This window comes from Triturus cristatus, chromosome 2_2 (genome assembly GCF_964204655.1).
Source record: "Triturus cristatus chromosome 2_2, aTriCri1.1, whole genome shotgun sequence".
Lineage (NCBI taxonomy): Eukaryota > Metazoa > Chordata > Amphibia > Caudata > Salamandridae > Triturus > Triturus cristatus.
Window position 1 is genome coordinate 708,547,831 of NC_140582.1, and position 20,533 is coordinate 708,568,363.

At 47.4% G+C, this 20,533-nt stretch overlaps 1 protein-coding gene across 5 annotated transcripts in view; it reads left to right on the forward strand.

The window, feature by feature from the left end:
* The window catches only part of STOX2 (storkhead box 2), a 591,130-nt gene that overhangs the window by 331,989 nt on the left and 238,608 nt on the right, over positions 1–20,533 (forward strand). Inside the window, exon 1 of one of the 5 annotated variants that reach the window (XM_085641896.1) lies at positions 17,034–17,767. The exons of the other annotated variants lie outside the window; for them this stretch is intronic. Coding sequence (XP_085498022.1) covers positions 17,602–17,767 — 166 coding nt within the window. The 5' untranslated portion in view covers positions 17,034–17,601. Of the gene's footprint in view, positions 1–17,033; positions 17,768–20,533 lie in introns of those variants that run through there. 5 annotated transcript variants of the gene reach the window in all.

Sequence of the window (20,533 nt, forward strand, 5' to 3'; positions counted from 1 at the left end):
GAACTTCTCACCTTGCGGCAAGGATCTCAAGATCTGCTGTCATACATCACGTCGTTTAATCGGTTGGTGGTTGAAACGGAGTGGCCCCCTGAGAAAAGAATCACTCTGTTTTACCAGGGGTTGAGAGGGGAACTTAAGGATGTCCTCGCTCAGGTCGTACAACTGCCTCAAACCTGCGAAGAGCTCATAGACTTGACGGTGCAGTTGGATCATCGCCTGCTGGAACGCAAAGGGGACAAGAACAAGAGTGAAGCAAGAGCGCCTTACACGCGTCCTAGGACAGTCATGGATGACCAGGCCAAAGCCCTAGAAGGACCCGAACCGATGCAGTTGGGAGGAATCCGAGGCCCTCTAACCCAGGAAGAGAGGGACAAACGGAGGAGAATGAAACTATGCCTCTATTGCGGTAAGGGGGGCCACTTCATAAGGGAATGCCGATCTTGAACCTCAGGAGACAGCAGAATCACTAGTCCGCGAGGGCTACCCAATCCAAGACGAGAAGAGCCGGCGGAAAACTAAGGAGCCCAAGTCAGGATGAGGTCGCAGGTTTGAGCACACCACATAGCTATGCTAACACCCAACAATCAGCCGTGGCACACCTAAATATCGGAGTGACTTTATGGATCGCAGCACAGGACGCAGTTCAAGTGGACGCTCTGCTGGACTCAGGCGCCACTGGTAATTACATTGACCAGGAATATGCACTCAGAATGGGAATCCCATGCGAAAAGAAGGACGTCCCAGAACTTGTGAAGTCAGTGGACGGAACACCTCTCTCTTCCGGTCCAGTAAGATTCTGTACACCGGCCCTCCGCATGGCAATAGGTGTAGACCATTACGAAGACATCCGCTTTGATCTGATAGATGCACCACAGTTCAGGTTGATTTTAGGAATGCCTTGGTTGACCTTGCATGGTCCCGTAATCAGTTGGGCCGCACGTACTATCATCATGACATCTGTGTACTGCCGAGAACATTGCAAACAAGAAGAAGTCTGTTCTAACGACTACGAGAGTACACCAGCAACATACCTTGCTACCGCCTGCACTCAAGAGAAATACTGTTGTTCTACTATTCTGCCTGACGACTACCGGGTTTACCTTGATCTGTTCAACAAACCAACGGGACTCCTCCGTTCATTGTCGATTCCTCCATCTCCCTGGCACACTCTCTCCATGGACTTCATTGTGGAAATGCCCCCCAGTGAAGGAAAAAACGTCATCTTGGTGGTAGTCGATCATCTTACCAAGATGGGTCATTTCATCTCCCTAAAGGGGTTACCCACGTCATCGGAACTAGCCGTGATTTTTCTCCAGCATATAGTCAGAGCACACGGACTTCCTCATGTTCTTATCACTGATAGGGGTACGCAGTTTACTTCTCGCTTTTGGAAATCCCTCTGCAGAATATTGAATATGGAAGCAAGACTGTCATCCAGTTATCATCCCCAAACAGATGGCAAAAACTGAACGCCTAAACCAGACACTCGAACAATATCTCCGCTGCTTTACCATGCAAAACACATTACATTGGCCCACACTGTTATGGTTGGCGGAGTTCGCCTATAACAATGCAACAGATTCCACGTTAGGGTGCTCTCCTTTTTTTTGTGTTTATGGTCATCACCCCAACATGCTCCCCTTTGAATGGCCGGCTCAGTCCCCAGTCCCCAGCATACAGGAACACCATGAACATCTCAGGGCGGTATTAATAGAAGTAAAACAGAACCTTGACATTGCTCAGGCTGCCCAGAAGACCCAAGCAGATAAGAAAAGAACTAAAGAACCTGAGTACCAAGTGGGGGACAAGGTCTGGCTTTCAACAAAGAATCTACATTTAAGGGGCGTAAATAAACTCAAACCTAAATACATAGGGCCATATAGTATTGAGGAATGCATCAACCCTGTAGCCATGCGATTGTCTTTACCTCACTCCTGGAAGATCCACCCAGTTTTCCATGTATCCCTCCTTCAGCCCTGCTTAAACAGTATGAGATTACCGAGAAAGCCATTACCCATCGATATCGATGGGCAAGAGGAGTACGAGGTAGAGAAGATCCTAGATTCCCGTCTAGTACGTGGGCGAATACAATACCTAGTAGACTGGAAAGGCTATGGGGTGGAGGGCAGAACATGGGAACCGGAGGAAAATTTGCATTGCCCTGAGTTACTAACACGCTTTCATGAGGCATATCCGGGCAAACCTGGCCAACCGCCGAGTCGTCGGTCATTGAGAAGGGGTACTGTAGCGATCACCCATGGAGCTAGACGAACCCAAAACCAGCCTAGCTTCACGCCCATACCCATTTTTCGCCACATCCCACGTATATGCCCCAAAAACTACAACTCCCAGCAGGCCATGGGGCGCACATACACGAATGCAGTACTTAAGCACTGCCTCCGGAGGCGGAAAGTGCTTGACAACACTCTTCAACCAGGATTGTAATGGCGGATGGAGCTCCCCGCCGGATTTCAGCAAGAAGCATTGCCGCAATTAGTCCTGAGTCGGGCCGAGTCCCATTTCCGCCGAGGATTATTGAAGCTTGAAACCTGAAAGACATCGGGGATTCAGTATGAACCAGGAGTCGGGTAACACGGAGACTGCTCCGTGCAACACCGTTAGTATCGAGTTATATTTTACAGCGAGAGTAGTGACCTGAGACAGTGAGGGCTCCCTCGTGAAAACATTAATTACGGGAGAATCTCTCCTGGTTCATGTTGTATTCTAGGGTGCTCAATTAACAGGAGCGCAGCCGTCCCCCGATAATTTACTTATGATACCGTTTCCGAGGAAGGAAGTTGTTTGTGCAGATTTCGGAAAGGGCCAGATAGGGCCAGACGCTTTCACCCGCGAGTTGACAGCAAGACTGTATGATCCCTGGCAGAAGTTCTTTTTGTTTAGCTACTGAGTACTGTGACTTTTCCACCTGCTGCATTGTGCTATCGTATCCAGTAGAAATACCGTGCAGTTCATATATCACAGAATCTGCGCCTGTTCAGTTGTCCCCTTTACTTAACTGTCCTAGCGCTGGCAGATGTGAGAAGTTATCCCAGTGCACGCTAGACGAACGTTACCCACACCTACGAAGTCAGAAGAAAGATGTAGTAGCGGGAACCTTGCATGGACATTCCCCGAAGAAGGCTCATTCGGATATTGGCAAGGAATTTGGGCTGTTCAACCCTCCTTTGAGTTGTCCCCATCCTTTTTTCCCCCAGATAGCGCCTCACGCAGGAGGGTTTCCTATTCCTCTGTTGGGGGTGCTGTTCAAGGGAATCAGGGAATTATTCATCGTTCCTGCTGGAGCACCGGAACAAAGGTTAGTGGTGTCTTGGATTTGCGTGTACCACTGACAACCTGACAATCCTGACACCTGCACTGCAATGGATCTCCTTCCTAACTGGCTGCACCCAGTCAATCAACCTGACACATTTCACCTCATCAGCCGCCAACCTCTTCTGTGAAGTACTAAAAGGATCCTTGCTCAGACCTATGCTGTTAAACACCTACATGGCTCTAATCGCCAGCATCATTCATACCCACAGGATCAACGTTATTTCATACGCAGGTGACACCCAGCGTTTCTTTTCCCTCACCAACAAAACTTCAAACACCCGCACTAACTTCTACACCTGCATGTCAAATGTCACCAGATGAATGAACACCAACTGCCTCAAACTTAACACAGTCAAGACAGAAGTAGTCATCTTTGGCAAAAACACCTCGATATGGAATGCCACCTGGTGGCCTGCTGATCTTGGACCCACTTCCAACCCTACCAACCACGTGAAGACCCTCTGAATAGTGGTTGACAATCACCTCTACATAACAAGCAAAGTGCATGTAGTTTCTGCCTCCTGCTTCCACAGCCTGAAGATGCTCAAGATAGTCTTCAATTGGATTCCTCTCAACACCCGCAGAACCGTCACCCAGGCCCGCATTACCAGCAAGTTGGACCAAGGGAACGAACTATACATAAGAATCCAAACACTACTGACTACAGGAGAATACAGACCATACAAAACTCAGCAGCCAGACTCACATTCCCTCACAGCTCCCACACATCACAAAACTCGACAGGCTCCTCGTCCACAAATTGACTCTTTTCAAACTCCTCACACACACATGCAAATGTTTGCACAACATCAGTTCCTCCTACCTCATCATTTGTCTAAACTTCCACAAACCTACCAGACCCCTGCACTCTGTACACATTCCCTCATATGCAAAACCAGATCCGGTGGCCGCGCCCTCTTCTGCCTCGCTCCTAAAGCCTGGAAAGACATGCCTCTACACATCAGACCTGTCTCCTCGGTTCTTGAATTTCGCAAGAAACAGAAGAATTGGCTCTTCACCTAATTCTTAACCCTGAGGTAGGTCCATGCTGAGCCTGCTTCCAGCACCAGAATATGATCCTGGGTGAGTTGTACGCTTTAAAAATACACATAATATAACATAACATTAATACACATCTGAATATTAGCAAACAACTAAAACCCATAGTGAAATTCTGATAATTCTAGCAGTAACTTTTGCAAAGTATTGACCCCAAAATGATCCTTTCTGCATTCAAAGCAATTTGTGCAATTATTTAGGTTTTGGTTGGTTTGTGAACTGAGTCAGATTTGTTTCTTCTCGCTCGTTTGGGAGACTTCTTTCCGAAACAACCGGCAAGTATTATCCTAGAGTTTCAGAACCATGGCTACTGTGGAGCTGGCCAGTGTGATCGGGGGGGGGGCCTGGGCTGCCATGCAGGGAATATTCAATTGTTTGCTGTGAGAAGTGCCCCTCATGAGCATAATTCTAATTAACTATACTAATTCTACCTTCAAACTGTTGTCTACTTAAGGAGTTCTTTAGTAAAGGTGTCAAAGTTGATACAGTTGAATGAAAGAATGATCATAATTAAATTTAAACATAATAAAACTCCATCTAGTTCAGGTTCCATCAGTCGCAGTTAACTTATTGTTGTTCTTGTGGAATTCCAGTAGCAACACAGGTTCAATGATTCCGGTCACTGGGAAGTCACTCTTGCTGCTGGTGGTAGTGGTGGTTGGATGGGCTCTGAACTTAAGCTCAAGAGCCCATGGGTTCAGAGACCAACTTAACATTGGATCACTGGGCAGCCTGGTTAAGTTCAGATAGATCTCAAAGTGTGGCTCATGGACAATACTTTTGGCACCAATGCCAAAGAATATTGATGCAAAAGACACACAATTGATGGACGGAATGCAGAACAAATCGAAACATTCACCCCCAGTCAAGAGATCTGGGTTAAATCCATCATTCTTTTGCTCACCATGCCACCCCAGTTTAGACCTAGTCATATGCAAATCAGTCTTGACCCTGTGCCTCATGGGAACAGCCCAGCCCGAACTGCTAATCCAGGTCCTCCCTGGACCGGAAACAAGCATCCTAGGACCGGTTTCGGGGTTTCACCCCTCTTCAGCCAGGATAGCTTGAATCCAGTGGCACAGTGAGCCCGGACCCACGCCTGGGCATACCCGGCGCACTTAGGGCGAGGAAGCAAAAGACACACAATTGATGGACGGAATGCAGAACAAATCAAAACATTCACCCCCAGTCAAGAGATCTGTGTTAAATCCATCATTCTTTTGCTCACCATGCCACCTCAGTTTAGACCTGGCCATAGGCAAATCAGTATTGACCCTGTGCCTCATGGGAACAGTCCAGCCCAAACTGCTAAGCCAGGTCCTCCCTGGATCGAAAACAAGCATCCTAGGACCGGTTTTGGGGTTTCACCCCTTTTCAGCTAGGATAGCTTGAATCCAGTGGCACAGTGAGCCCAGGACCCACGTCTGACCTCACGCAGATTGAGCAAACATGGGCCTCATTGGGGTGGGCCATCGCAAAACGCGACATTGCGCAGAGATGGGGGGTGGGGACAGCCCCGTGCTTGCGTGATTGGGCTATTGACATGGATAGGGCAATGATTGCCGAAAAGGATGTGTTCAAGCATAGAGGGTGCCCCAAGAAATGGGACTGTAAGTGGGGGAGGTGGAATAAATACAGGGGCGATATATGCTTGTCTCCTTTACTTGAACTGCAACATGAAGACGCCTATTGTTGGATGAATCAGGAAGTGATGCGACGATATTGCCCTAAAGCATGTAACTACCGATGCGATAGCGAGATGCCACTTGGTATGTGCGATGTTTGTATTACTCTATTCCTTAATACCAGATGTTTATTGCATTGGCTTGACACGGCCACTCTGGATTACCTTTGGGAAGTGCATGGTGCTTATCGACTGATTTCTGTATTGTCTATGTCGTTTTATTGTAGACCCGACTATTGTTTTATCATTGCTTTGCACCTTATTTTTCTTTCTCTAATAAAATTGTTTACAAAAAAAAAAAAAGATCTCCCATATCAGAGATAAGGTTTTGGTATTGTGAAACTGCAATGATCGTCCCATAATGTAAAGTCACCTAAGATCGTCAGATACTTTAGGTTTAAGAGTATTGCTGCTTCCATACCCCAGAACACAGCTGGTGAACACTTTATCTGGGAGGAGAGGGTGATAGGTTATGAGAAGGTATTGTTTGGTGTTGAGATGTCGATTACTGTATCATCATACTTTTTGCCTAATGTAAGTCAGAACTTTAGAAAAGGTCATCCCGTACAGTGGCCACTAAGCCCCTTACAAAAACTTGTCTAGGTGTGTAGGCTATGTGTGTAGCCCGGAGGGATAAGTTAATTTAGCCTGGATAAATAACCATTCCTTAGCCTAAACATCCCAGACAATCCAAGCTTAAAAAAAAAAAAAAAAACTAGTGACACCCTCTTTAGCCTAATCAACACACTCCATGTGGTACAGCATGTCACGCACGCAACACACTTCGAGGGCCACATTTGCAACTTTGTCTTCTCAACATCACTAACAATCCAATGCAAATCATCCATAACCCTGAACTAGACTGACCACTTTGCCATCTCTAGCTTCCTGCTTGGCATCTTGCCAACAAACCGAGGTCAAAACAAAAGAGAAGACCAGACCTTCAGATCCTTCAAAGACTTCTTCATAGACAACTTAATGCTTGACCTCCTCTCTCTTCCTACCAACTCCACTTCTGACGGCAACACCCTTCTAAACAAATTGTTTTTGTAAAGCTACGTAAACACCCATGAGACAATTAGAACGCACAAGTGGAAACCAAAGCCTTCAGGCACCCTGGTGCTCTACAGAGACGTTGCGGACAATAAGCAATTCATCCACAGACAGTAAAGAAAATGGAATTCCAAGGACCTATTGAGACTTAAGTCCCTCCATGCAACTCGCGGACAGCTAGTCACATCAGCCAAATTAAAGTACTATAACAACACGATCAAAGAAGGCACCAACAGAAGGAGAGCAATATTCAAGGCAATCAAGCACTACGTCAACCCTCTGTCGGATTCGGTTTCTCATTCCCCAGAAAAGTGCAATGCCAGCAACCTCTTCTTCCTTGAAATAAATACAGAAGACCCAACACCACATCGACCAATCCAAGTCTATTTCATCTCTTATTATCCATCCCTTCCCGTAAAATCTCACAATGGTCAGCCTCCAAACCTTATCTCTACCAGATCTCACTGACATACATGGTTCCTTCACAGCCACGTCTCATGAATTTGATGTCTGGGGGCACTCTCTTACCCCTACTTACCATTGTCAGTGCCTCCCTCACTCAAGGAATTCTCCCAGAAACTCTAAAAACAGGCCAGATCCTTTGCCAGATCGTACCCAAACCTACACTAGACCCTGATAACCATACCATCTACCAGCCAATCACTCATCTACCATTCTTTGGCGAGGTCATTAAAAAAGCAGTCTATATTCAACTCCAAGATGACATCAATTTTAAACAATCTCCTGAATGACTACCAGCCCAGCTACAGATCACTCTGTAGCATGGAGACTGCTATTATGCACATTGTTGACCACAGTAGAATATGATTCCTGGCTCCTGCTAGTCGTCTCAGCTGCCTTAGACACAGTCAACTATTCAAACCTTATATGCACCCTGGAGTCTTGAATTGGAGCAATCTCCTACTTTTCAAACCGGTGCCAGTTTGTTCACATTCCCGGGTCTTGGGGGCGAGTCCAGGGGATGAAACTGTGGTGGGGGAGTGCTAGTGCACCCCTATCCCTTCACTGCGCATGAGGTGTTTGGCTGGACATTTCAGGCTGGCAAACATCTCATGCGCAGTGAAGCTTTCTTCTGCCCCAGCTGTGTTGCTGAGGCTGAAGAAAGCGGGCACAGGCTCACAGTCTGGCTGGGAGCGCAAAGTCATAGCGCTCAGGCCAATCCTGATGCTGCTTTCCTGCAGCGTCATGATTGGCCGCAGTGCAGTCTGGGAGCCTGACCCAGAAGCAGGAAGAGTACAATGGAGTGGATAACAGAGACGGCAATCAGGTGAGTTAATTTTCTTTATTTTTTTTCCTTCTATTTTGTCCCTGAATCTCCCCACCTCACCCCAGCTCCCTCCTGCGGCCTGTCCCACCACTTTGGCAGGGGACGGGCCGCGACTGCTCCACATATATGCAAGAAACCTGGAGACAGCAAGGACAATTAAGTGAGCTATGTCTTCTCTGAGTACCCAAGTTACAATTTTATAGTCCCCAATGCCCCAGTTGCGGCATAACGGACAAATCCATTTCCTCCTGTGTGCATGGTACTGCGGACAAAAGTACAGTGCATGATATACAATTCCCTTCGCCTCTGGGCAGAATGGGCAGCTTAGGGGGGGTTCAGCATTAATGAGGGTGCACCACCACTTTGCAGTAAATGATCGAAGAGGCAAGGTCCCAATTCGGAACTTGATGTAAATTGTCTTGGCGCCTGGAGGCTCAGCTGTGTCCATATACCTTTCCAAGAGATAAGTATCTTTAAATTCCAAAAAGGTAGAAGTTAGGGAACTCACCCACCCTCCCCCATGCTGGTGCAGTCTACCATCTATGTCTTTCCAATACTGCTCCTTAAGCACAGACTTGGAAATGCCACTAGATGTTTCTGGGTGAGCCCACATGTCACCACATGCTATCTCCTTGAGTAATTTCTTAATGTACCCCAACCTCGGAATTCTGGTGGCCCCGGGAAGTTTCCTAATCTCTTCCAAGCCCAGCCAATAGAATAGTAGATCTGCTGAAGACCAGATCGTCCGCCAGTACATCAAAGGTCTAAGTTTTACTTTATGAGTAAGTGGACGGATGCCAAGATCTAAGCGAAGTGGCACTAGTGGAGTGCTGGCATGCCCCAGAGCTCCCCACCATATAGGGATCCCCCAAGGCTTGCAAGTTGTAAATTTGTAATGCTAGAGTCATCGAATGAAAACTGGAGCCCTTCAAGGCTCTCAGAAGGCCACCACTATAGTGTTCTAGGTTAAGTTTGGATTTATGAATCTGGGGTGACCAGCCAAATTGCTCGTTGAAAGTGAGCCCCAGGTATTCAAAGGTGCGGACCCTCTCCAATTGGGTCCCGTTGAGGATGATTGTGCGATCTTGCAAGGGTTCAATACCATGCACTTGGTATTGCTTGTGTTGATCTGCAGCCCTCTCTGTCTGCAGAAGATTCCGAACTGGTCTAGAACATTTTGGATACCCAATGGGGTAACAGCTCCACTCCAATCTACCCCACCATAACCCAATCTACCCTACCCCATTCTAGCCCACTCCACTCCAATCTATTCCAATCTAATCCATCCCACGCCACTCGACCCCAATCTAACCCCTCCAAACTACTGCACTCCTATCTATCCCACTCCCCAATCTACACCACTACATCCTAATCTACCCCAATCCAATTTACTCCTCTGCACCCCTAAATGCTCCATTCCAATCTACCCCAATCCACTGCACCCCACTCTCCTCCATTCTACCCCACTTCACTCTACTTCACTCCACCCCAGTCTACTCCATTCCACCCCAGTCTACCCTCAATTCAATCTAGCCCCCTCCAATCTACTCCACTCCAGTCTACCCCACTTTACACCAATATACCCCAATCTACCCCACACCACTCCAATATACCCCATTCCCCCAATCTACCCCACTCCAGCCAATCTACTCCACTCCAAACTACCCCACTCTTCCCCTACCCCATTCCATTCTACCCTACTATAATCCACACAATCTACCCCGCTCATCTTCCCCAACCTACCTCATGCTACTTCAATCTACCTCAATATATCCCACTTCACTCTACCCCAATCTACACTACTCCTATCCACCCCATCCCAATTCAATCTACCTCACTTCAATCTACCACGCTAATCTGCCCAACCGACTCCCCCATTCCAATGTACCCCAATCATCCTCACTACACCTTACTCAAATGTACCCCACTCCAACCTACACCAATCAGGGGCGTAACACAGGCCCCCGCAGCCCCCGGGTTGCGGGGGGGGGGCCCTCACTCAGCAAGCCTCTTCGTCGTGAATTAAATGGTGCGCAAATAAATTAAATGGTGCGCACGCACGTCGCACGCCTGGGCCCCGGCCGAGCCTCAGAGGCTCTTCAGTAATGGTGCCCGGGCCCTGGCCGGGCCTCTGAGGCTCTTTATTAATTAAATGTTGGGTGGGTGGGTGCGCGCGGCGCACAGTTGTCTCCGCGTCACGCGTCTGCGCGGTGTTCAGGGTGGGGCAGGGGCTGGTGACCAATGCCAGATTGAATATGTTGTTGTACTCATTGCGGAGAGCCTGCAATTAAAAGTGCGCGTGAGCCATGAGACTTGTGAGCGAGGTGAGTCATCCCAGGACCTAGCCACACCACGCTACGCCACGGCAGAGACTGAGAAGGACCGTTACCGGCCATAATTTACATTATTACTAGCCCCTGCCTGGCTAGCCTTGCCCTGCCTTCTGCTGCCCGCTCGCGCCTGCCTCTGAAACTGTAGACCAGGGCAGCCCTCAGGTCAGGTGAGTGCCCCGGTGAGTGTGGGCCAGGCCTCCACGGTGCTGCTACTCCAATCTCACCAGTCCTGGAAAGAAGGCAAGCTTGAAAGCGAGTCCAAGGTGAAGTTAGGGGTGGTGGCGATTTAAGAGTGAATGGACTGTATTGTGTTTTATTGTTTGATTTCCTTTGGCACATGCGAGCTTCAATAAAAAAATAGGTTTTATATAAAGTGGACCGTAGTAATACAGCCCCCAACACCAGGCTTGTATCTCACAGGAAATTCACAGAAAACCAGACTAAATGTGGAAGCAAATTAAAAGACACCTTGTGAATGAAGCCATCTGACATTAGGTAAACTGGACCACTTCCGCTGTTATTGCGGCCTCAGTGACAAGTAGTTATTTAGCAGCTCTGCTCCCACTCCTCCTCTGGGAAAACTGTCCATCATATAGTACGATAGGATAGAACGGTAACATAGGAAAGTGACTCAAAATACAGCGTGTTAACCCTCCCATAGGATGTTAGTTGGTTATTTACTGTCTATTTATTTTTTTAATGAGAGCATTATATTTTTAATTGTTGCTTAATACTGGATATTGATTTCCCTAGATACGGCGAACTCGGTTTAGGAGAATGCTGTGTTCTGGCATATTTATGCATTATATTGCTGAAATATGTGTGGGTGCATGTGTTGCAAGCTTCCTTTCACTGTCCCTCTCCTGTTAGCGGGTTTTCTGTCTGTAACCTTCATACGTATGCCGATAGGTCTTGTGGGCTACATTGGAGCTCTGCCTCCAAGAAGGGTTGCTAAACAGTCTCGTTCACACCACCTACTTGAAAGGGGCGCATTACAAAAACGTACACTAGCTGCATTCCAACACCCCTAACACTCCCCACCCCGCTTTTCCTAAACTAGGATAGCCTTCACAGACCAAAAGGCTGTAGGGTGAGAGCAAAAGCACTTCAAGACCAGGAGACAAGACTCACACCTGCCAACAGAGAAGCTCTAGTGTCAAGCAAAGAGGTCAAGCTGGCTGGTCTGCCCTATCACAGAACTTATCTGATCTCATTTCTCGCTCTGTGGTTCGTGTCAAACTATTCTTCTTTCTCCTAGTCCCCAACCACCCACTCTTACAAGCGTCTTCATTCAATTTCCGTTTTCCAGAAGCTGTCTTGCGTGCCTTGCTTGAACCCAGACTAACATAAAGTAGTTTTTTTTTTCAATTTTGTTTCATAGTTTAATAGAGGGCAAACTTGACAGATTTCTGAGCACGGTACACCATAATGTGGAACATAAAACAGTTTTACCCACAGTTAGTCAACTAAATAAAAGAGCTGTACTCTTCATACCCATTTCAGTTGAAAGTTTACATAATGACTTATTATCCAAAAGTTTGACTTAGAAGATTTTACTTGAAATGGCTATCTTTCTCTTTGCTTAAATCCTGTTTATAAAGATCTTTTTGAGAGATGTTTTGCTCTTTTTATACTCTCTTTCTTATGTAAATGTTTATTTTCTATTAACTTTATTTTGTCCATTGTGAATTATTATTAATATTCTTTTTTCCGCTGTTTGTTTTTCTGTTCATTTTATGCCCATTTATTGTCTAGTATTTTTCCATTATTTTGTATATGCTCTTTCTGATCGTTTTCATAATTATTTCTATAAGCCGTTGCATTTTGTTTTCTTTTTTTAACTGAAACTATTTAGCATTTACTTGTGAAAATGATAGTGGTATTGTTTTATGAAAATGTTTTGGTCGCTGAAAACCTAACAAAAAAAAACTGTGAATGAGACATGGCAGCATATGTTAGGCCGAGTTTCAGCATTCCAAGCACCTCTTCTGAGGCCCTTGTTTGAAGCCAAGTGCTTCCCATTGCCCAGACATATTCCCTTCAGTACGAGTAGAAGAACTTGAAGTCCAACCAATCCTGGATAGAAGATGTCTAGCAGAAGGGAGCAGGTCTTTGTGGACAGGGAAGGTAGAACGAGAGACAAAATGCTAAGATTGCTCCTGTTTGGCAAGGTCTTTCCCTGCTTTCTTGATTGCCCGTTTAGGCAGTCAGCTTTTGCACCGACCCTCTTCCAGTTCCAGTACTCTCCTTCCTCCATAAGGCGAGGTCCCCTGGGCTTCCTGTCATTTTTGCTTTGTGAGTCTCTCCTGCCCCCTCTTATTTTGAATCATTCGCCCCTGATCAAGTGAAGCTATCCTTGTGAGTTTCCCTCTCAAAATACTCCAGTCTATTGCACTTGTGTCAGATTCCTGCCACTGCCCAGATGGGTGTATCACACTTTCTCTGAAGGTGTTTTTGCAATGGGGCATGGGTATATCAGGAAAATAAATTTACATTGAGGAGAACTTAATGATTTTTCACTTGTCTCTTTCTGCTCCCTTGGTATCACTGCTATCTGTCTATCTGTCTCGCTACCCCTTGGTGGGGAGCTTGATGTCTAATGTGATATGCTGCCAAGCAGTGTACTCTTAAAGGAGTAGGGAGGCACCACTACAGAACACTTTTAAGGGTACTTCTCCCTCTAGATACCTAAATGGACAACTGCACTCTGAAGAGGTAGTTGGTGTATGGAGGAAGAGAAGTTCAATGTGGATTATTATATATTGTAACTAATAGTGAAATTCTACTTGCAGGCAGTGTGTTCACAGCATTTGAAGCGTGAGTATATGTCACGGAGATGCATGTGGGGGAAAGTGAGCATAAAAATCGATTTCAAAATTGCATCAGCAGATTTGAAAAAAGAACAATTGGTCTTTCATACCATCACATCTGCAGGTTGTTTGTGCAGCAAAGGGTGGTATATGCGTACTCTGGGTCACTATATGAAAATAGGCCTCTCTACTGAAATCTCAGAGCAGAAGGCATTAGAAAAGAACAACTGTAGCCGCTTTTGCCTTAGTTTGTAGTGTTAGGAGGTCATGGATCATGTGGAGAAAGCAAGTGCATTCTCTGAAGAGGGAAGTTCAGATTCGATGATGAGAGAGCTGCCTGATTACAATACCGCAGGAGCGCACCAGTCAGTGCTTGACTATGTGTGTATGAGGACTGGAGGGAAGATACTGACTGATACCGATTGTGTCCTCCGTATGTGCTGACTGGCGCGCTTATGTAAAGCCAGCTGTGCTAATACTTATAGGTCGCGTTCCCGGTATATAAACATTAACACTTTTTGAAGTGCAGACTGACTACTTCTCTAGATTTTGTCTACAGAAAGTGAACTATACGTTAATCATAACATTTCTTCTTGAATGCTGCTAGTTTGTGACCTGTTTAGTTGTTTGTTTAGTTGTTTGCAGTTTAAATTTTAAAAAATCTGTGAGGTTCTCAGCATTGTATTTTGAAGTCGGTTATGAAGCTCTGTGGTTATACTGAATATGCAGTTACCATGTTGTTGTTACATGACATCCCTTTATTAATGTAATAACTGCACTTTCACATTTGCTTTATTAACCTTCTTTCTTCTCAAATTTGCTTGAAAATAAATGCACCATTGACCCACTCTTTTTTCAAAATGTTCATGGGGAGAACCCCCCCAAACCCTCCTTTAATTATTCCAGCTCGCTCGCTGCGCTCGCTTGCCACGGTGCTCTCTCACAGAACGTGTACGCCTCACCATTTGAAATGTCACCAGCCACCACTGATTCAATCGAGTTTTTATGGAATTGCAGGTTTGGGTTTGTCTTTCAAAGTTTCATGTTATTGTCCATTAATGTCAATTCTGATTCAGACCCTTCATAGTTATTCTTCAGCCATAGGCAGTTCCTGATACAATAGGACCGCTCTTTGGCATTGTTCTGATTGCTGCTGTTCCTGAGACAATAGGATCGCTCCTTGGCATTGTTCTGATTGCGTTTAAACAAAGAGAGAGTAAGGGTTATTCATCGGGAAAATACTTCCAGTCCCCTAAGTCATATATCAAAAACAACAAAGAGGGAGAATCCCCAGGGTACAGCATCCTAGTGATTTAAAGAGATGGAGAGAGATAACAAAGAAAGTATTCTTTCTTTATTTAAGAAACCCCTCACTCGCCAATCCTCGGATCCTCGGGATTCCGTGTGGCCCCACTGCAGGTTCTAAGGCAGGCTCTCCAGTTATAGGACAATGCATCTATAACCAGCCCCCCCACGGTCTCCATGAGGCGAAACTTCAATTAGTTTCTTAAACATTTTTTTCCTACACAGAAGGCTGTAAGGGAGCCGAACCGCAAGTACACGGTCTGGCAATTTGGTGAACCAGGGAAGGGTGTGCCTTAGCGTGCGCAGACCTCCCGGTTCATACACCTGGTCCTGACGAAAACCTAGTACTATCACTTTAAAGGTTGAAACATGTTGACCATCTTTTCACTTAAACACTGATACTTCCTGGTCAATTGAGCCAGTATAAGTATCTCACTTGGTTTTAAATCATGTCTTGTGGCTCCAAATAAAAGTTTTAGGGAGTACAACAAAGACATTTTTAATCCACTCACTTACACCACTTTCACACTATCAAAAAACCCAGCTCTGCTGTAGTTTCAGGCGTCGAAGCACACCCAAGTGACACTCGGCTACTCGAGTGGACCCCGATGATGAAGCATGTCACCAACTAGGTTGGTGAGTGAGGGGTTTCTTAAATAAAGAAAGAATCCTTTCTTTGTTATCTCTCTCCATCTCTTTAAATCACTAGGACGCTGTATCCTGGGGATACTCCCTCTTTGTTGTTTTTGATATTGTTCTGATTGCTGCAGTTCCTGAGACAATAGGATCGCTCCTTGGCATTGGTCTGTTTGCTGCCTCAGTTAAATAATCTGCTTTTTGACGGTTGACCACTTTCTCATTAGAACTTTGAGAAAGACAATAGAGAGGCATTTCATTTAAATGTTGGAGATTTCAAATCAAAATATGCCAGATTTTTGGGTGGTGGGGCAAAGTGGTAGGTGGTGGGTTGGGCCACCGGGGGGCCACCACCTTGTGTTTTGCAGGGGGCCCCCCTCAAGTTTCGTTACGCCACTGACCCAAATCCAACGTACCCCATTCTACCCCCATCTACCTCCATCCACTCTACCCCAGTTTATCCTATTCCACTGTACCCCCATCTACCCCACTTCAATCTATCCCACCCCACCAACTTTAAACCATGCAGCCACACTGGTGTATATAATAGCTAAAACACTTCGCTAAAGCCAATAGAACTCGCATAGGCAAGTCCTTTTTGCTTTGCCAATGTTTGTTGAAAGTAGGACAGTGTGGATATCGGAACTTTTATAGCCCCGTAGGCGTAATTATTGCTGTATATTTATTGCAGCTCTTGTTTTTTGCTTCTGTTGCATTCGGATTTTGCAGATTCAAAAAATAAAACACATTATTGCTTTAAAGCCAAAGAACGGTATGTAGTGCCTTTTAAGATAATCTGTTTCTTCATTAGCATAAGGATGTGTGTCTGTCCGCATTCGCACACCCTCCCCATTCCTTCCCCCTCACCAGCCATTCACTACTCTGAAAAGTTAGAAGCGGGGGTGCTTTCAACTGCTGCTACACAAGTCAGTTTGGAAATGGGCTTTAGAGCAGGTCGCAAAAGCACAATAACTCTACAGACTTAAAACAACGTGCTGTCGTAAGATGTGTCTCCAAGTGCACGCCTGTGCTTCAATTACCCCAACAGCGGCTGAGTGTGTGAAGAGATCAGGGCATGAAGCAAAGGTCCATGGGGGCAGGAGCTTGTAGTAGATGGAAATAATGCGGCGCGGCGTGTGTGGGCCCCCAGCGTTTAGTGGATTTGTATGGTGAGGGAAGGCAAGAGCCAGTCAGTGCTTAAGTGTAAGCTGACCCTGGAGTGAGGTGCAGGGCGCTTTTGAAGAACAGCAGGAGGCTTGCAACGGCACCCGATCTTCCACTCAGGGCACTTACCCATGGGATGCACCTACCCGCGGGGTGCACGGACCCACAACTCTATGTATGCCGCTGATGCCCCGGGAGAATGACGGCTCAACCTCGGTGCTTCCTACCCACTCTCTCCGGTGTCACATAGCACCGCCCCTGGCCGGCGTCAGCCCTCCCACCGGTGTCAGCGCGGCCCCTCCCCCGTGTCACTCAGCCCATCCTCCGGTCTCGGTTCTGCCCCCTCTCCGCCCCGTGCCGGTGACAGACCAGCCCCCTCCCCTGTCAGCTGTGTCAGCCCAGCCCCCACCGCCGGTGTCAGCAGCTCCCCGCATCGCCCCCTGCTCCGCGGCATGCCTGGTCGGGGCCGCTCCATTGATTCCCTTCGCCGCGCCTCCTGATAGGGCGAGCGCAGGGCACCCTCGGCCGGGCTCCGCCGTCATCAGCAGCCGGCGCCGCCTCTTCGCCGCTGCACCGGGGCTGCCGGCGCTCTCCATCTCCTGCATCCGCGGGCTCGGATCGGACGCTCCATTTGGATTGTGTTATTTTTTCCTCCAGGGTGTGCGGGGCCTGTTGTGCCGGGGCTGCGAGCAGGGCTATTGTCTGGGATCGAGAGCCGCCGGACTGCGGGTCTGCACCCTCCGCCCATGCAGCGCCATGCCCCCGCCGCACGGGGCCGCCCCTGCGCCGGGGGCGGCAGGTAGCAGCGCCGGGCCGGGCAGCAGCATCCCCCCGCCGAGGAGCCCGGGAGCGGCGCGGTGCTGAGGCCTGCGCCGAGCCCCCGCCGCCCCCCTAACACAGCTCCCGGAGGAGCCCCGTCACCCCTCCTACCTGGACATGAAGAAGACCCGGAGCACCACCCTGCGCCGGGCCTGGCCCAGTGCCGACTTCTCGGACCGGGCCTCGGACCGCATTAGGTCCCGCAGCGAGAAGGACTACCGGCTACACAAGCACTTCCCCCCGGCCTTCCTCTCGCAGGCGTCCCGGGGCTACATGACATCAGGTGTGTATGGTCAGCTCTTGTGCCCGGCCCCTCTGTGCCCTCCATCTGCAGGTGTCAGTGTAGAGCTGATAACCCTGTGACATTTTATTTCTAGTAATGCACACATTCATGAAATGAGCGCACCGCCTCCATTTTGAACCACCTCAGAAAGCCTTCTCACCAGGGCTGATGAATCCGATATATTTAAAGCCCACCGTGCCAGCCAGGCCTGCACGGGAGGCAGTGTGTCTGTGTGTGTTCAGCTGGTGACACGCCAGCCCTTCCTGCTGATGCCCGGTTTGTTGCATGCTCAATTTCTACTGCCAGCTGCCGTTTGTCTGGGTGCAGTGTGCACGGTTTCTTTCTTTACAGTCAGGGTTTCTGAAGGTGAAAGGTGCACCTGTTTCTCAAGTGTCTCTCACCACAGGCCTAGCCGCTTCCCTCCCGTGGCACCACTCGTTGATTGGTCTGTAAACAGAAATGATGATTTTTTTTTTTTTTTAGTTTCATCTGCCTCCATGATGTCCTGATGAAAAGCTAAGCATTATAATTTTGCCCATCTCTTGGTGCGGTCCTTTCCAGAGGACACATTTCTCGTTAGACTTGAAGAAATGTACTGTACGTTAGATACACTGCACACGATTTAAAATGTGTCTGTCTACAGTCTACTGTCTACCAGTCTACATTTGCTTACACATTTGTATTCTTTCTGTACATTTCTCTGAATGCCAGAGTGCAGTGTTCGTTCCCTACTAGGTTTTCCATAATCTGCAAGACGTATGCCTGGTGGAAATTCCAGTTAGCTAGAAATGGTTTCTGCCGGATTCAGCTGCAGCGTATGGATTTTTGGACTTTGGGCTATATATGTACAGCTGAAAAAAGAAAAGTCGTTCTTTTTGCTAGAAAAATACCAAAATAAATCACCAGACACTGGTAGATGACAATAACAAGCAGGCGCGCAACACCCATTGGACTCACAGGGCTTCAGCCCCCCCCGTCGTGTGTGGCAGCCCGGGCTGAGACACCTTCCCGGGCAAAAAAGGAGCCGCACCCGAGCACTTCACAGGTCTTTAAAAGACCATTAGCACGTTAATGAGGCCTTGCTGTTGTTTCACCCCCTCTAAGAGCCCCTGCAGCTCCACTCTGCCTATTGCTTAAAGTTCAGCCCCCCCGAAATTTTTGCTCAGCCCCTCCCGAAATGTTTGCTCAGCCCCCCCCGAAATTTGGCTCTAGTTGCGCCTCTGATAACAAGTCCCAAGATCAGCTGTTTTCTTTTTATAGGCATTTTGTCATTCGATGTACACAAATATGTCAGCAACTGGATCCATTTGAGGCCACTTTTAACAAGCCAGCTGGAAATTCACCAACTGGGGAGGAGGGTTGACATAATTTTAAAATAAACGAGCAGGATGCATATCCGTATATGAACGTAGAGCATCTCTTACTCTCAAGGGAGTTCATAGTGTCGATGACGTATTTGCTCAAGAGCAGTTGAAATGTCGAAAGAAAAACATGCAGCATTTTCTCTAATAGTACTACTGCTGGCCAATGTGAAATCAGATATGGTATTTAATTGCTACCTTTTTTCGTGGTTTGGTATGAGGTTATCGCTGAGAAATGTCGTTTCTCCTCTAAGCTTTCACCCACCCACCCTTAGTAATCACAATCTTATGCGAAATGATGTTTGAGTGGAACACGTTCTGCTCAAAATCTTGGGTTGTTGAAAAACCCAACCAAACGCAATCAGCGAGCCGGCATTTTCCTTCTGTTAATGTAAACCTTGGAAACCGAATTTGGTCAATGAGCCCGTGGATTTCTGCATTGTGGTGTAGGTGGTTTGCAACCCTGTCATTATCCGAGGCATTTGCATCGTGTTACGTTTTGCATTCCAGTCTGGCCACTCTGATGTTTGTGCGTTCTGTTTTGTCAGCAGTATGTATGGTCTTCATTTTCTATTTCGAGGAAGGGCAGTGGAGCTTTTTTTCTCCAAGGAAATGACGTATGCTATGTCTCAGCAGCTGCTATCATACTGCCACTGATGGCTGCTGAGAGGAGCAGTAGCGGAGCGCTAGCTGTTGTGAGGTGACAGTGTGGAGAAAGATTGCATTTTGGGCCTTATCCCGGTACTACACAGACGACATTTCACCCTGCACCACCATCATATTTGACTCGCCCTACATTTTCTACTGCCCAATTTGCCTCAGTTTTGATTTTCCTTAATCAGTGCAGTAAAACGTTATGCTCGTGAGACACGGGCAACCTCCCAAGTGTGCTCTCTGGATAAATACCCGGCTGGTTTAATATCGCAAATGACTATTTTACTTCCTTCTCTCATGCCCTGGGTCCTTTAGGATTTTTGCTCCTTCCTTTTATGCCCTCTGCTCTTTTTCCAACTTCCTTTTGTGCCCTCCTCCTTATTGCACCTTATCTCGTTTCACTGTCATGTTGCCCCACCTTGCCTCTTGGCTTCTTCAGGCCCCTGTCTTGCTTCCCTCCTCTTATAACCCCGTTCCTTATGCCACTCACGTTGTTGCCTATACGTTTCTAGTCTGGTCTCGCCCCATGTTTCCTTGAGTCTTCCCTGCCTTCCCATGCCCCATTGCTCCGTGCTCCTGTTGGCCTTTCCTCTTTGAGTTTTCCTTGTGGCCTTTCCCATTTTGCTCTACTCCCCTCGTTGGTACATCTTTTTGACCCTCGCCTCTTTTGATTTGTCTTATTTGCCTGGTTCTTCTGTCCAAGCTCTGCCTCCTTGAGGGCATCTTCTTGCCTCCTTTACTTCCTTTTTAT